The 18,913-nt window shown below is 40.2% G+C and overlaps 1 protein-coding gene across 1 annotated transcript in view; it reads right to left on the reverse strand.

Annotated features, from left to right (window-relative positions):
* The window catches only part of LOC309509868 (ADP-ribosyl cyclase/cyclic ADP-ribose hydrolase 1), a 366,738-nt gene that overhangs the window by 118,618 nt on the left and 229,207 nt on the right, over positions 1-18,913 (reverse strand). Inside the window, exon 8 of the mRNA XM_082184847.1 lies at positions 11,799-11,891. Coding sequence (XP_082040973.1) covers positions 11,799-11,891 — 93 coding nt within the window. The remainder of the gene's footprint in view (positions 1-11,798; positions 11,892-18,913) is intronic.

Here is an 18,913-nt window from a genome sequence, read left to right on the forward strand (position 1 = left end):
GACTGAGCCCTCTGCAGAGATAGCCGCTGACATGCCTGAACCTGAGCCCTCAACAGAGATGGCCGCTGTCACGCTGTCTGTTCCTGAGCTGGTGTCTGTTCCTGTACCTGAGCCGGTGTCTGTTCCTGTCCTTGAGCCGGTGTCTGTTCCTGTCCCTGTGTCTGTTCCTGTTCCTGAGCCGGTGTCTGTTCCTGTGCCCTGGCCGCCTCCGCCCTGGCCGCCTGAAGGGTCGTCTCCGCCCTGGCCGCCTGAAGGGTCGTCTCCGCCCTGGCCGCCTGAAGGGCCGCCTGCACAGCCTGCTCCGCCCTGGTCGCCTGCACAGCCTGCTCCGCCCTGGTCGCCTGCACAGCCTGCTCCGCCCTGGTCGCCTGCACAGCCTGCTCCGCCCTGGTCGCTTGCACAGCCTGCTCCGCCCTGGCCTTCCGCCCTGCCGGAGTCTTCAGGTCCTCTTCCGCTGCACGGGCCTGGCCCTCCATCCCGCCCCCGGGTCCGCCTCCGCTCCACCTCCCTCCTGGACAGTTTTAGGAGCGTCTGGAATCCGCTCCTTAAAGGGGGGGCTATGTAACGGTCACCAGCTGGAGTGCCCTTGAGAGCCACCAGAGGGCACTCCACATAAGACTATTATCACTCACAAACTACATTTCCCATAACTCACTGCTCGGACTCATCATCACTTATCACTGATCACATTCACCTGTACCTCATTCACTGATTGCATTCACCTGTGTCACATCATCCTGTTAGTCTCAGTCTATTTATACCATGTTTATTCAGTCACTCACCGCGAAGTCTTGTTAAGTGTTACACTGCATTTCTGAGCGTTTCCCTGGTTTTCTTGTTTCTTGGTTTTTGATATCTTGCCCTGTTCCCTGGATTACTCTCTTGCCTCTGGTCCCTGCCTGTTTGTTTGTTTTGTTTCTTTCTTTGTTTTGACTGCCTGCCTGTGTATGACCCTAGCCTGTACATTGGATTATGCCTCTGGATTTCCCCAGCCAATAAAGCTGCATTTGGATCTAACCTTCGTGTCTTGGAGCAGTTCGTGACACTATGCAGCCTAACATTGAATTATAGAAGTCTATAATGTGTTATTTGTATGCTAGGCCAAAGAGATGTGTTTTTAATCTAGATTTGAACTGACAGAGTGTGTCTGCTTCCCGGACAATGTTAGGAAGATTGTTCCAAAGTTTTGGTGCTAAATAGGAAAATGATCTACCGCCAGCAGTCGATTTTGATATTCTAGGTATTATCAACTGGCCGGTATTTTGAGATCGCAATTGACATGAAGGACTATGATGCGTTAAGAGCTCGCTCAAGTACTGGGGAGCTAAACAATTTAGTGCTTTGTAAGTAATCAGCATTACGATTTAAATATAAATAAAAATGTATACGTTGTTTAATAGGGAGCCAATGCAGTGTTGACAGAACCAGGCTAATATGGTCATACTTCCTGGTTCTGGTAAGAACTCTAGCTGCTGCATTTTGGACCAGCTGTAGTTTGTTTATTAAGCGTGCAGTGCAACCACCCATAATAGCATTACAATAATCTAGCCTTGATGTCATGAACGCATTAACTAATTGTTCTGCATTTTTCATTGAGAGCATATGACGTAATTTAGATATATTTTTAAGATGAAAAAATGCGGTTTTACAGATACTAGACACATGACTTTCAAATGAAAGATTGGTATCAAAGAGCACACCCAGGTTCCTAACCGACGACGAGGACTTGACAGAGCAGCCATCAAGTGTTAGACAGTATTCTAGGTTATTACGTGAGGAAGTTTTTTGTCCAATAATTAGAATCTCTGTTTTTTCAGAATTAAGTAGTAGGAAATTGCTAGTCATCCAGTTTTTTATATCAGCTATGCATTCCGTTAATTTTGTGAATTGGTAAGTTTCGTCAGGGTGTGAAGAAATATAGAGCTGCGTATCATCAGCATAACAGTGAAAACTAATGAGACAATTTACTGCTACAAACTGATAATGGTCAGATAAGTATGATTTAAACCATGCTAATGCGATTCCACTAATGCCAACATAATTTTCGAGTCTATTTAAAAGAATGTTGTGGTCGATAGTGTCAAATGCAGCACTAAGATTGAGTAACACTAATAGAGAGATACAACCAATATCGGATGATAAGAGCAAATTCCACACTTCCGGTGGAGAACGCTGGCGCATGTTGGCTGCCGCTTCTCCATCCGGCTTTCTTTATTTTAATTTATTTAATCTTAAACAGTATTCATTTTATTAATTGGTGTTTTTTTTTTTACATTGCTTTTAACGATACTGGAGTTCAATTGTGGAGTCTTTCTGTGCGTGCCACTATTGTTTGATCAGGTCTAACACAGTGGGATCGCTGATCCTGTCAACTGGGAACGCTGCGGGCTGCGTGACTGCTATCTCTGCTGCTGTGTGACAACAATGTGTCTGGATTCTCTCTCAAGTAAATCAAATTGGATATCTCTGTTCCTGTCATGCAGATTTCCCTGCTATCTATTGTCATCATCATTTTGACCCTGTCTGGGCTTCGTGGAGAGCGGGTCCTTCAACATTTGGATTTCATCATGATAAGGTACTCTTTCTCTGAACTTCTCTCACTGGAACATCATTTACTTCCTGACGTCTGTGTTGAAAAGATCCTGAAATCGTCTCGACTTCTACGTCAGCCGAAATACTTACACAGAGGGTGGTGGAACGTTCACACTACTGGGACTGGCATTAAAGTTTTATGATCTCGGTCTATGGACTCAGAAACAAAAAAGCATTCTTTACGCGGTGTCTGCCATGCAAATTTGCGTTATCCACAACTGACTCATCCAAAAATGCGACTCAACACTACGCGATTTGCACATCTAAATGTTCGTTCTTTGAACAATAAGACTGCTCTACTCTACGATACCATATTGAACAATGCACTGGATTTACTTTGTATCTGTGAGACCACCAAACACTAGACTTGCATATTAACAGTATTACAAAATCTGCATTCCGTCATCTCAGAAACATTGCAAGAATTAGGCCCTATCTTACTCTACCTGACGCTGAAAGGCTTATTCATGCATTTGTTACTTCCAGGATTGATTATTGTAATGCACTATTTGTTGGTTTACCTGCTACATCTATAAAACGGCTGCAGTACATTCAGAATTCAGCAGCACATGTGCTTACATACACTTCACCACGTCAGCACATTACAGGCGTGCTTTATAGCTTGCATTGGCTTCCTGTTCAGTCGCGTATTGCTTTTAAAACTCTCGCACTAACATACAAAGCTATGCACGAAATAGCCCCTTCTTATATCTGTGACTTAGTCAGCCTGTACGTGCCTTCCCATTCCCTTCAGTCTGCTTACTCTTCAGCAGCCTCCCCGTAGATTAAAATCTATGGGGGAGAGAGCTTTCTCTGTTGCTGCACCAAGGTTATGGAATGCACTTCCTCTTATTGTTAGAGATGCTCCCACATTAGCCAGTTTCAAGAAGTTGTTAAAAACTAATATTTTTAAAATTGCTTAAATAGATTGTCATGATTAGTATTTTACTGGGTTGTACTGTAATGATTATTTAGGGGCCAAACACCGAAGGTGCGTAGGCACCTATTGTATCTGTTCCCGTTCTTATTATTATTATTATTCCGATTCTTCCGCCATGGAAGTCTATGGCAGCCCATAGAACCGTTTGCGGTAAAGTTGTAAAGGTTTGACATTCTGATAGAGGACAGTCCCAACATTAAATACACCAATTTTGGTGTGTCTAACTCATTCCCTCTAGCGCCACCACCTGTCCAAAGTTTCACTGATATTTATGCTAACAACTTTTTAACCATAAGGCCTATCAACAAAATAATTTTTTCTTCTGATTTCTGAGTATATGGCCACCAAAATATGGCCACCATTTTGAATTGTCAAAAAAAACTACTTTTTCGAACTCATCCTAGACGGTTTGTCCGATTTGCACGAACATTTAACCAGATCATCTTCAGGCAGTGGCGACAAAAAGTTCAAATTGGAATTCAAATTGATTTGTCAAACCGTTTTCGATAAACGCACAAACAAATTTTACGTAGCGCTTGCGAAAACAGACGTAAGGCTGTATCTCTGCAACACTTTATCGTATTCAGACCAAACTTGGTATACAGTATGTCATCACAAGCATGATCTGAGGCTACATGCTGCGTTTCAGCGCAGTGCCACCTACTGGTCCGGAGATACGAAAATGCCTATTTTTGCCAATAACTTCTGAACGATTTGTCCAAAAATCATAAAAAAGATCTCATTAGATTCAGGGCGTCATGCCAAGTCGACTGATATCCAATTTGTCCATATTGACCGTTTTAGGTAATTTTGCACCAAAATGCTGTATTTTAAGAACGCATGAACGGATTGTTACGAAACTTGGTATGGGTCATCTGCACGATGCCCTGAAGGAGCCTGAGAAGTTTCGAACCAGCACCACCTAATGGTAAAATAAAATGTTAAAATGCTTATAACTCTGGCTGTGGTTGACTGATTGACGGGAGTCATCTCATTAGTTTCCTGAATCCTTGCCGAGTCCAAAGATACCAAACATGCTAGGTTTCGCCTTACAGTTTGTGTAGCGTTGTGATTTAGCGCTTAAACATTTGCCAATATCTTCGAAACCGTTAGACCAATCGAGACGAAACCACCGTCAGAAGTTTGGAAACATAGGTCGTTGGCTGAACACTAATACCCAAATGCGAAAATATTGATAGTAAGGGGTAGTAAAATCCAATCAAAGTCAGGTGTCAGTAATTTTTTACGTGTTTTTTCATATAAATGTCTATAACTCCGAAGCGAATTGAGATATTTTTACCAAAATTGACGCGCAGATGTATGGACTCATTCTGAGGACACACACAAAAAATGGTGGGACTGAGCCTCTTGGTGGCGCTATAATAGAACAAAACATGGAATTCCCATTGACTTCAATACAGTACTGTGATATAAAATGCTATACTTTATGAACGCATTAGCGTATCGTTACGAAACTCGGTATGAGTCATCGGCACCATGCCTTAAAGGTACTCAAAAAGTTTCAGGGCAGCGCCACCTTGTGGCAAAAAAGTTATAACAAAATTTCCAAAAATTCTAATAACTTTTGAATAAATCTGAATAGATTCCTTGGGTCACGCCGAGAACATAGATACCAAGTTTACCTTATTTGGCTGAACTTCCTGTCCGCCATCTTGATTTTCATTCAATACCTACTTTTTCGAACTGCTCCTAGACCATTTGTCCGATTTTCACCAAAATCGAATCGTATCATCTCCAGACTGTGCCGACTAAAAGTTATGGATTTCCTGTTGATAGACGAAACTGTTTTCGTATACCGCAGCAGCAAAGTTGAGGCATGATGCCAAAATGACTATTCCAGCTTTATCTCTGCAATGCCTTGACATATTGACACCAAACTTTGTATGTGTCATTGTCACTTCACTCTGACCACATCACATCAATTTGGTAATTGCGCCACTTATTGGTCGAAAGTGATAATCCATTAAATCATATTTTTAATTACTGTTTAAATGATTTTTCAGCCATTTCGCCTAAAATCCTCTTTAAATCTCTTTAATTGCTCATTGTTGCAGTTGGTCTGACACTATCAGCCATGTTGGCATGTCTTATCGTCTTCTTGCGCTTGGCCCCGAAAATTATAATAAAATGTATTATTATTATTATTATTATTATTATTTGTGACTCTAATGAGAGCTGTCTCAGTACTATGGTATGGTCTAAATCCTGATTGAAAATTCTCACAGATATCATTTCTTTCTAAAAAGGAACATAGTTGTGAGGATACTAGGGCTGGATGATTAATCGAAAAGTAATCGAAACCGAAATTCAGAGCCTATAACCAACGTAATTTTACCAAGTCGGTTATTTCGTTTTTTTAATTCTATTAATATTATTAATGTACTTTCCCCTTAAAACATATTACCGCGTGTGTAGTCACGTGACTCCACCCCATCCAGTCTGCGACATTGAAGCAAAATGGAGGAGAACTCAAACACAGAGTCAACTCAGCAACAGCCGGAGCCGCTTGTACCAAAGAAACACGCAGTGTCCGTCGTTTGGACACATTTTGGCTTCAATAAAGACGACACCGAACAAACTCAAGTCAAATGCAAACACTGCAGAAAAACTGTTATAGTGACCAAAGGTAATACCACCAATCTATTTCAACACTTGGAGCACAATCACATTACCGAATATGAACAGTGCATGGCTCAAAAAAAGAGAGAGACTGACAAACACCCAGCAACAAGTGCCTCCACAAAGCAGGTGTCGATAAAACAAGCATTTACAAATGCTACACAATATGAAAAGGATTCCAGAAGATGGAAGGAAATAACTGACGCCATTTGTTACTACATCGCGAAGGACATGGCTCCCATATCAACAGTGGAGCACAGTGGGTTTAAACAACTCGTTAGAACACTCGACAGAAGATACACTGTGCCATCGCGACCATATTTTTCCCAAACTGCGCTGCCCAACATGTACCAAACATGTCGTAAAAAGGTAGCTGCTGAACTGAAGTCTTTTAAGCACTTTGCAGCCACAACTGATCTGTGGTCAAGTAGGACGATGGAACCATATTTGAGCCTTACATTACACTACATTGACGATGAATGGAAACAGGTGCCTTGAGACAGCATATTTTCAAGTCGATCACACATCAGAGATGATTGCACAGGGGAACTAACAGAAGAGAACCTCGTGGCCATTACGACAGACAACGGCGCTAATGTTGTCAAAGCTGCACAGCTCAACAGATGGACACGGCAGCAGTGTTTTGGACACAGGCTGCACCTGGCAATCGGTAAGTGCACCAATGCTATAATAGAGGACATGTTACAGTGTTACAACTATGGGTCTAGTTGGGAATTTGTGGGTGGTGACGGGTTGCTATATTTTCTTTATTTGTTTAGATCATACATTTTAACGTCTAAATGTTTTTTATATGACTTGTCTTTTCTGTGCTGAATCACTTTGTTACATAACAAATTTTTCCTTACTACAATGCACTGCCTGATGCGATACTGTAGTAGATGGTTGCATAGTTATCATTTTCTCCCTGATATTATCAATCTTATAAGTGAAGAAGCTCAAAGTCATTACTACTGTGCTGCTTGGAAACGTCTGGGCTTGAAGCTTTATTTTTTGTTCGTTTAGCCACTGTTTCAAATAAATACCTTGGGTTTTGTTTATTTTCTTCTAATAGGGTTGAAAAATAAGCAGATCTAGCAGCTTTTAAGGCCTCTCTGTATGCAATCATGCTCTCTTTCCATGAAATGCGAAATACCTCTAGTTTGGTTTTCTTCCAGTTGGGCTCCATTTTTCTGGCTGCTCTATTAAGGGCCTGAGTGTGCTCGTTGTACCACAGCGTGGGACTATTTTCTTTAATCTTCTTTAATTGCAAAGGAGCAACTGTGTCTAAAGTGCTGGAAAAGAGAGTGTTAAAAGTTTCTGTTGCAATATCGAGTTCTTCTAAGCTATCTGGGACGCTGAGATGATGAAACTGATCAGGAACATTATTAATTAAGTAATCTTTAGTGGCAGAAGTGATAGGTCTAACATATTTGTAACACGGAGTCGGCTTTGCAGCCTTGGCCAAATAAAGTTTACACGAGACTAGATAATGATCTGAGATATCATGCTACCGCTAACCCGGACGTCGAGGTAACTTCAGTGATTTGGGAAAAGCACTTAAAAGTCCTGGCAGAAAGCGATGCATAAGGATGTAGTGTAACGACGCCCAGTTCCAGGAATGCACTAATATTTTGTTGGTAGTACCAGTTTGCAACATTTATTAGTTAACACTAAGTTGGCAACACTTCGGAAAAAAATAATAAAAAATTTTGGATATACTGGCTTTCTGCCAGGACTAGGGTTGCCAACCGTTCCGTATAATACGGAATCGTCCCGCATTTGACACATAAAAGTCTTGTTCCGTATTGAACTGATACGGAACGCACTTTGTTCCGTATTTTTGAGAATCAATTCAGTGCAAATCCATGACAGACAGACACATAGGTTCTAATATATGTCAGAACGAAGACAAGAAGAAAAAAACGACGGTGCAGTAGATACTAATTTCTCCCTCTGTTTGTCTATGATCAGCGTAGCGTTTTTAACATCTTGGAACATCATCAGAGAATCCCCTTTTAATTGGTCGTTTCAGTCATTGTGAGTCACGTATCGTAGCAACGATGACGACAAGTGACAACAGCGGGAAATGTAAAAATGACTACCTCCGAGCAGCCGGCGAAAAAGAAAAGAGCACAAAAATATAGAATTGAATGGGAAAATGACTACCCGTGGCTGGAATGCGTGAGGGACAATGAATACTGTTGTGTTTATTTTTCTTCAAATGCAGTCTAAGCCGATGAGTTTTGAATGTTATATGTTGTATTTGTTTAAGTTAAAAATGAAACGTATTATAAAGTAAACAAATCCATGGTTCATTGTTGGCAAAATGATCATGATAGCCTTTATATTTCACATCTATGTGGTTCAGTCTTTTATATTGATTAGGCCTACTTTGCTATTCTATAAATATATAGGCCTAATAAGTTGTATTATAATATGCTATAATGTATGAAATATATTTATCTAAATGTATCAATTAGTTTCCACAATATTCACCAGAAGTCATAATTTCAGGGGTTATTTATTATACATAATTTCTTCCGTGGGGGCATGTCACAGCAACAGCAACACCTCCCCCTTTGCCTTTCAGACGAGGTTCATGTTTATAACCGTAATCTTGGAGGGTGGACTCATTTAAAGTCATGTAATCGTTTGGTTTTAGCCAGGTTTCTGTCAAACACAGCACATCTAGGTTATAGTCTGTAAATCATATCATTAACAATAAGTGCTTTTGAAGTAAGGGATCGAATATTCAGCAACCCAAGCTTTATCATTTGCTCATTTGTATTATATCTGTTTTTTATTTGTTGAACATCAATAAAAATGTTACCCTTACATGTGTTTAGAAGTTTTTTCTAAGTCCTAATTCGGGGAACAGACACAGTCTCTATATGATGATATCTAGGTGAAAGAGGCTCTATGTGATGGGATTTATCTGACCTTGGTGATGTGAGACAGCAAGCAGACGGTCGGTTTAGCCAGTCTGTCTGTTTCCTGACCTGAGGCCCAGATTGTCATGTTTGAGCTCTAAGACTATGTGCCATATTTCTAGAGAGAAGAGCAGCACCATCCCAGGAGGGATGAATATCATTTCTTTTCAACAGGTCAGGTCTGGCCCAAAAACTTTTCCAATTCTCTATGAATTCTATATTATTTTGCGGACACCACTTAGACAGCCAGCCGTTGAGTGAGGACAGTCTACTAAGTATCTCATCACTCCGGCGAACAGGAAGGGGGCCAGCAAATTACAGTCCTGACATCGTACTTGCGAGTTCACAAACCTCTTTGACGTTAATTTTAGTGATCTCCGCCTGGCGGAGTCGAACATTATTAGTGCCGACGTGAATAATAATCTTATAGAATTTACGATTAGCATTAGCCAGCACTTTTAAATTTGCTTTGATGTCAGGCGCTCTGGCTCCCGGCAAACATGAGACTATGGCGGCTGGTGTCTCTATTTTCATGTTCTGTGTAATAGAATCGCCAAAAACTCGGGCACATTCAAAAGGATTCACAGTGGGTGTTTCACTGAGTGGGGAGAATCTATTTGTTATGGTAATCGGAATGGAAGATTGTTTTGTCCCACGACTACAGCGTCTCACCGCCACCCAATTGCCCTGCTGCACGGGCTCTACAGCCAGAACCGAACAATGTACAGAGTTCACTAAGCTAGTTGCATCCAAAGCAGTATCTAAAGCCCTTGCACTCTTACAATTAACCTAGATTAAAGTTTGGATGCGTGTCTCTAGTTCTGAAATCTTTTCCGTCAGCTTGACTTATCTCCCTGCATTTATCACATGTAAATCCTGTGCTGACAGAGAAGGCTATTCTAGACATGTTACATGAAGTGCCAGTGACAATAAGAGGAGAAGATGACATGACTCACCGTGTTTGTTGACTGATCCTACTCACCTAAGTTGTTTGATGAACTCGTAAAAGGCGCGTGATAAAAAATAAAAAAATAAATAAAGAACGCACGGATGGCACGCTTGACAGGCTAGCGAATTACTAGCGTGTTGTGCTAGCAATAACGATTTAGATTGAAGTTAGTGATGTCAGGTTAATGTGTGATGTTGAGTAAGCTATATTTAGCAGTATAAACAACAAGGAATGATAGTAAATAATGATTCAAAACCGAAAGATATATGAAGGTTACAGACACAAACCAACTCATCAGCAGCAGCGGCAGCAAGACAAGTCAGTCTGGTCAGTCTATGAATGTACAACCATTGGAACACAGAAAAAACATTTAGGTGAATTACAGTTTTTTTTTTTTTTTTTTTGCTAAAAACAATTCTGTACTGTACATACATGAAGGGAGGTATTGGCAAAATTTAACCTGTAGTAGTAAGTCAGGTTACAGTCGTTTTTTCCCCCCCAAAAAATAATTGTGAACTGTACAAACGTGATATTGCCAGAAGCTCATATACAGTAAGTCAGTCTGCCCACTAGACATTTACTATAACTTTGTAAATATCATTCATTTGAATGAATGATTGGACATTTAGATTTTTGGATTGTGAGTGGAATTTGCAGATGATCCCTTTAGCAGCCTAGGCGAATATGCAGCGAATATCAAACATAAAACTAACTTTACTGTTCTATGAGTCGGGAGCATTTACATTGTGTTGCGGCGATTCTGTTGTGTTGTGAACTTATGTTTGCTTTTTTAAATTCTGTTGTGTCTTGATTCCGTTGTGTTGTGAGCTTATGTTTGCTTTTTAAATTCCATTATATTGTGGCTTGATTCCGTTGTGTTGTGAACGTATGTTTGCTTTTTAAATTTCGTAGTGTTGTGCAGTACTTGGCCACCGTAGGTACAGGTGGTTTAAAAGTGAATTTTGTATAGTAGCTCATTATTTGACCCACTGGACCCACTTTAAAGAAATTAATAAATGGGGCCCAATTTTCACCATTGGGTTCCCACAAATAAATATATAATTGGGCCATTTGTGGATCCAGTATGATCACCAATGGTGGCCCCATACGTTTTTTGTGTCTAGCCCACCTTGGTCCTATTATTAGCACCCATTTAGCCCCCAAGTGAGCCCATATAATGAACATCTAAATGGGCCCCACTTAGAGCCCACTCTGGACCCATCACAGCCCCTATGGACTAACATACATGGGGCTCATGTGGAGACGACTGACACATTTCTCTGGGCACCATTTGCCCATGCAGGGCCCAAGTGACAGCCCATCAAATACCCACATGGAAATGTTGGCTAGAACATGAGTATCTTTTAACTGCCGCAAATGAAAGTTTGGCGCTGCATCCTGAAGCTCAACACACAATTATCTTCATTAAAAGTATAGTGAGACTAAATTATATTTTGTTGCCGCTTTCTCTCCTATTGTGGTACTTGATCTTAAAATTAGCTGATGAATAAAATGCAGCTATCCGTTGGTTTCGCTGACGTGAATTGAAGAACTGTTTTATATTAATACTGCAGAGATACATTTATATTGCCATGTGTAAATGGAACAGTTTTAACAAATCGAATAGCTATCTGATCAGCAAAAATGCATGACGTGACCACATTGTGGAAGATAAAGTGTTTATATATTAATATGTATATTAATAAAGTGTATCACATTGTGAACAAGAAGAAATGTACTCTCTTACACAAAGGGTCCCTCCAGGTTGTAGACAACTTTAATGTAAACATGGCTGACCATCCTTGGGTTTAGATTGTCCAGTTCCACACTGCCAAACATGCTGAGAAATAGACACTTGAAAATATGTTCATATATTTATAATGCATACTTAATGTCAAACGAAAAAGAAAAAAAAGAAAAAAAATCCACATGCTGTTTAGGGTGAAATGCAAACAATGTTTTATCTAGTCCAAAATGGTTGTCATTAAATAAATTGCGTGATAATTATGATATATATCACAGTATTAGTTCAGTGGTTCCCAATCCAGGTCCTGGCCCCGGTTCCACCTGCACCTGTATGTTACAACTTAGCCTAGTTTTATATAAATGGGCACTAAGTTTACAACTTACACACTGCTCAATATTTTTGTGTTGCACCATTAAACTTAATTAAAATGTAACTCTACGTATAAACAAAATATTTGCGGAAGCCTCTGATCAGGAGTAAAGGTTGGAATAAAATAACAGACTGACTGAACTACAGTATATCAATAAGCTCATGTTTTACCCTTTTATTTTTTACATGTTTTACGCTTTTTCTTTATACATGTGCGGTAATGCTGACATTTAGATTCATTTACATTTTAAGAGAGAGAACATTATGTGAATAGAATACTATTTTGTTAACAGCTCTTCAACATTAACCTGTCAAAAACAGCGTGCCACTGTGTGTATGTCAAATAAAATCAGTCACAATAAATAAATGTAATTTCTTATGATTTGTATTCATTGCAAATACAGTTTCTGAATGTTATTTATGCTATATAAATTCGGAGTGTCTATTTACACTAAGTGCAAATAGCCTGCCTTGTTGACAATGGCTATTTACACTAACTCCGCCCATCAATGTCTGTTTAGTTGTATCAATATTTATTTCTTGATTCTTATTCATTGCAAATACAGTTTCTGAATGTAATTTATGCTTTATATGAATTCAGAGTGTCTATTTACACTAAGTGCAAATAGCCTGCCTTGTTGGCAATGGCTATTTACACTAACTCCACCCATCAATGTCTGTTTGGGCCAGAAAAAAACCCCCAAAACTGACGACAGCCTGTCATCCGCAGTGGCGTAGGGAATAAGGCATGCAACCACTCATCTATATAATGACTGGATAGCTTATGACGTTCTAAACTGCCAGCAGGCTGTGAAGCCACCGGAAGTGTTCGAGTGGCCATCTTACGATTCCCTACCAGCAGAGGGATCCAACGGCCGTTATACAGAGATTGGTAGCTCCGATGGCACTTTTAAGATGATCCGCTGTGCAGCATGTAAAACGACATTCACAAAAGGATGTAGAAAAACTGCCCACAGGTTGTAATTCAAGTCCTGTAAGTAGTAATTTATACGCACAATTGTCTATTCCCGTGTTGTTTACTCCGAGGCAAGAGTAATGCTGCTTCGCAACAACAACAACAACAACAACAAAACTAAACCAGTCAACAGTAGCCTATAATAAACCTCAGAGCAGCCATAATCACAATTAAGTGTCCAATAGTGACACCATTTGACAGCTTCAAAAGAGCCTGAGTCTGTTTACCATTACTTAAATTAACCCATACAATTTGTATTATGCTTTTCCTGAACATGTACTTGCTAACTAATCAAACACTTTATTTGAACAAACTACCGATCTATAAAACACAATCGGTCTTCCGACCTTTTTACTATCGTGTCAATTGATTTTGATATGCGCGAGAGAGCAAAACAGCGCTTGTGTTGTTTGAAGACGGCGAGAGTGCGTGCGCGCGCGCGCGGCCGGAGCTCGCTCGCTCGCTCGCTCTCTCTCTCTCCTCGTTCTTATATGCGCCCAGTCCACTGATCTAAATAATTCGTTGTTACGACGACTTATTTGTTCCCTCGTTTAAAAAAGCGTGGACACGTGGACATCGTGGAAACTAATTCCATCCCTCATTTTGATTTAACGAATTACAACGTGGCCACAATATAGTAAAACGAGGGAACAAATTGGTCAAATGTGCTGAGGTATAGGTATTATTAATGCGTGGCCACGAATAATATTCACCTGAATATTCACCAATTCACAAAAATATAGGTCTTTAGCATTAACTATTTAATTAATAGTATCAAACAGTTTTTCTTACCTGTGAAGATAGCTCTTCAGTGAAGGCCGACTAGTGTTCTCATACAGCTAAATCTCGTCTCGTAAACAAAATACCCATTTAAATGTAGGAAGTTTTGCGTTGTAACAATGTGTACTTTAGATTTAAAAATGGTGTCTCGTTAGGCAACGTTTTCTCAGTCAAATCATAAAATTTCCTATTGATTCAATAAGCTCACTAGGGAATAACAATATGGGCGCGGTGGCTTCACTGTTTATGACGTCATGAGCTATCCAGACATGGGGGGGCCAGTGCCCCCGTGTCAACAAGCTTGGCCCCCCTTTGGCCCCCCTAAATTTGGAATCGTAAAATCACACCAAACAACTGCGCATTTATTCAGTTGCGGCGCCTTCATCTAGGCTACACTGCAGCACGACGTATATTCACATCAAATGTTAACGCAGAGGAACGTGACACTGCAGTTCACAAAAGTTCATTATTTGCATGTGCTTTAAAGCCTTGCCGGTTAAACATGTCATTCGCTGCTGATGCGCTGTTCAAACATGCGCTTTACTGAGCGCGTAGGCTACACTCGTAGGCTACATGCACTAAAAGCCTGTTACTGGACTAAGTTATCTTTTGAGTCTTATATTGCGCTAATACTGTCAAATACAGACATTGTTTACATAAACAAAGTTGGTTATGTCTAAAGTGAAAGCAAACAGAGAAAATTAATTAAAATCTGCTTGTCATATGCGTGTATATTAGACGCGTCGCGTGCAGTTCTTAAAGAGACAGTAGCCCTAATAATAAACATGCTGCCGCTTGTCCTTAAAGAGATAGTTCACCCAAAACCAATCAGTTGCTGGTCCCCATTGACTTCCATACATAGTAGGAAAAAAAAAAAAATACTATGTAAGTCACAGGGGTACATCAACTGTTGTGGTTACTCACATTCTTTCAAATAACGTTTATTTTCAACAGAAGAAAGACACTTATTCAGGTTTAAAACAACTTAAGAGAGTAAATATGACTTTTTTGGGGGAGAACTATCCCTTTAATGTTAATAAAACAACAAAACACACAGAGGAAATCATTCACTGCTCTTGACTGAGAACTTTAAGTCTGTTGTGCTATACTGTTAAATACACCTATAGCTGAAAAAATAAAGCAGTTTATTTCATTTGTATATTAAGTTGTGTATGTGTAATATGTATCTCTGTTCTTAATTTTTAATAACAAAGAAAATAATGACAAAGATTTTTATCTTCGCCTTTGGCCTAAATGTCTGCCATTCTTTTTTATTGTATATTTTGTTACCTATAAGGCTTTGTTTTTAAAATAGGGAAATTAGTTTGGCTGTAATGCTCAGTCACTTGCAAAATAGTAAAACCAACATGAAAAAAGAATCGTGATAAAATCGTGATTTTCCTGAAAAAAAAAAAAATCGGGATATGATATTATTGCCATATCGCCCACCCCAGGTGTAAAAAAGTGCCTAGATGTGCTTAGATGCTAAAAATGTGTTATTATTGATCATTATATCACACTACAATTAAACATAATGAAACATTCATTTGAATTGAAATTGTTTTTTTAGCTTCGCTAATATAATTTATTAGCTTTTTCTAGAGATTGCAGTCATACAGGACATGGTGAAAAATGGCTTGAAATAATACTGAAAATAGGTTAAGATGAATGTTAAAGGTGTGCCCCCTAAAAGCACAAGTGGCCCCTGCCTGGCCCCCCCAGTTACTGTGGTCTAGAACCGCCACTGTATTGATCAGTGCATGCAACAGATACTCTTGACGCGATCGAGTTCGAATCCACCTTTTACCGAACTCGTTCTGCTCCCTTTTCCCATCGCAAATCAGATTGGAACAGCTTTTATTTTCAATCAATATGAAGAAAATAAGTGCAAAGTAATTACAGTGGCTGACGGTTATTTAATAATAAAGTGTTAGGGTGGGTAGGTGTAGGGAGGGCTTTATTGTCCCAATAAGGTGGCATTCATTTAATAAATACATTCATTTACTCTCAATATGTTATTATTGCATACTGTTTTATAATGTACTAAAGTACTGAGGAGCTATTTAATATCTAACTATTTACATTTATTGCAAAGAAAATACTGTTATTTTTACATTATGTAAATAGAATCTATAGCTATTTTAACTTATTGTAAATAGCATATTATTAAGAAAATACTTATATTTTCACTTATAGAAGCTATTGCTATTTGGGTAACACTTTACAATACGGGTGCACTAATAAGCATTAATTCATGCTTAACTAATGCACAGATAATCATGTGTTAATGAATGACTCATGAAGAACTAAACCATTAATTAATGATTAATGCATCAGTAACTAATAAAGATTCTAAATGATTAATAGATTAAGTAATATATTAATTGTAGTGCTGGGCAACGATTAACATTTTTAATCGCGATTAATCGCATGATTTTCTTGCGATTAATCGCATTGTTACGATCAAAATGTAATAATGAATTCTAAAGTAGTGTATATAGCAGATCTAAATGTACTGCTATATACACAAAAGTGCAATAACATGTGGTTTGCAAAAACTTTAAACAAATAGCCTAATGTGCTTTTTACCAGCAGTATTCCCTTTACACAGTAGCAATAAAATATTTCTTGTAAATCTCAACTTAAACATTAATGTAATCAAATAAAATATTAAACCAAAGCTATTTGCCACTGCCAGGGCATTACCTTTTATCTAGCTTGTTAAACAAGTTACCATCAGAGTCCTGTTTTCTTGGGTTTTTTTTTTTCGGAACAGGTATCAACAGGTACCTTTCATCAGGGAGCAGCAGAAACAGTCAGTGTTCAGTAAGTTTCCCTGTGATGGTGCGTTCACACCGGACGCGAATAGCGCGTCAGGCGCGAGTGATTTCAATGTTAAGTCAATGCAAAGACGCGTTACGCGCGTAAAAAATTCCTGCGGCGCGAATGAGGCGTAGAGCGCGGCGCGGTAGACGCGAATACGCCTCATTCGCGCGTCAAGTTCGCGCGAATAGCGCGAATTGAGCGTCTGGCGCGTTAAACGCGTTACGCGCGAATGATTTTATTAGTGCTATATGTGCATTCACGGGTTTGATGCGAATTCGCGTCTGCCGCCCGAGTTGAAAAATCTGAACTTCTGCGTCAATTCGCGCCGCGTTAACCAATCAGGAGCCTGCTTGCTGCTGTCACGTGGTGAAGTGACAGTTTATAATGTTATTTTATGTTTGGCCTCAATAAATTATTTTGTAATATGACTAAAATGCACAACAAAGCAAATCTTTCACATAAAAACTCGATTTCAATATATGAGAGATACTCATTTTGTATTGAATGCTATTTATTCCATATCTATTCTAGATTATATGAAACATTATTATTCTAATGTAAAGACAACAAACACAATTTAGTGTATAAAAACAAAAATCACAGGACAGGTTTCACTTTTGGAGGCTGACTCCATTTATTATCAAAACAAAAATAAATGACAGATTAGGTGGGTGCGGGCGAGGGTGAACCTCGCGCCGGGCTGTAGAGCGCGGGCTCGTCAGGCAGCGACCACTCGAGGCCGAGGCCTCACGGCCTACGCTGTCCTCGTCAGCGTCCTCACCGTTAGGTCCACCAAACCTAGCTCCTGGAGCAAATTGTGAAACTCCTGAAACCCTCTGGAGGGTCTGGTGGACCCGAGTACAGCGACGATGTCCCCTACGCAGCTGTTTCTGCTCTCCAGAGCATATACGAGCGATGACTCTCTCGATTAATGCTAACGCTAATGCTCGATAAACATCTAAAAAAGATGGCCGCCAAAACTTTCACCTCTGACGCGCGTAAATTTCGCTTCAAACTTTTGTTTTTACGCGCGTTAGACACGCGAATTGACACAAAGTGGTCAAGCGTCAAACTAGACGCGGCAGGCGCGAATTTGACGCGCTATTCGCGTCCGGTGTGAACGCAGCATTACTGTGCGTTCACACCAAACGCGAATAGCGCGTCAAATTCAGCGATGACTCTCTCGATTAATGCTAACGCTAATGCTCGATAAACATCTAAAAAAGATGGCCGCCAAAACTTTCACCTCTGACGCGCGTAAATTTCGCTTCAAACTTTTGTTTTTACGCGCGTTAGACACGCGAATTAACACAAAGTGGTCAAGCGTCAAACTAGACGCGGCAGGCGCGAATTTGACGCGCTATTCGCGTCCGGTGTGAACGCAGCATTACTGTGCGTTCACACCAAACGCGAATAGCGCGTCAAATTCACGTCTACCGCGTCTAGTTGGACGTTTGAACATTTTGAATCCATTCGCGCGTCCAGAGCGAAATTGATCCGCGTAAAAAGCAAAGGTTTGACGCGAACTGGACGCGCGAATGAGGCGAACTGGACGCGCGAATGAGGCGAATTCGCGTCCACCGCGCCGCGCTAAACGCCTCATTCGCGCCGCAGGACCTTTTGCATTGACTTTAACATTGAAATCACTCGCGCCAGATACTCTATTCGCGTTTGGTAGAGTGAGGAGAAGTGGTCGAGCACAAGGTGCAGCGACAAGCGAGTGCGTTCCCGTGAAACTGTCGCGGTTGTGCGCACACGCCCGCCCGCTGCCGAAGTTGAATTGTCTTGATCTTTTTCTAAACGACGTGCAGCACAAATCATTGGAAGAGAGACTTATCCTCGCTGTTTGTGAGTTTCCTGAATCTAAATAGTTATCAGGACATCAACAGGAGGGAATTCACATGGCAGAGCATCCCCGCTAAACGCCGGTGAGCAACGGACTTTCAAAATAATAATAAACTGCGTTAACGTGCGATAAAAAAAAATTGCCGGCATTAATTAATAAATGCGTTAACGCGATAATAACGCGTTAACTTGCCCAGCCCTAATTAATTGTTATTAAAGGAACACGCTGACTTTTTGGGACTTTAGCTTATTCACCGTATCCCCCAGAGTTAGATAAGTCCATACTTTTTCATCTCCGTGCGTGCTGTAACTCTGTCTG

The sequence above is a fragment of the Leuciscus leuciscus genome (genome assembly GCF_965113295.1).
Source record: "Leuciscus leuciscus genome assembly, chromosome: 11".
NCBI lineage: Eukaryota > Metazoa > Chordata > Actinopteri > Cypriniformes > Leuciscidae > Leuciscus > Leuciscus leuciscus.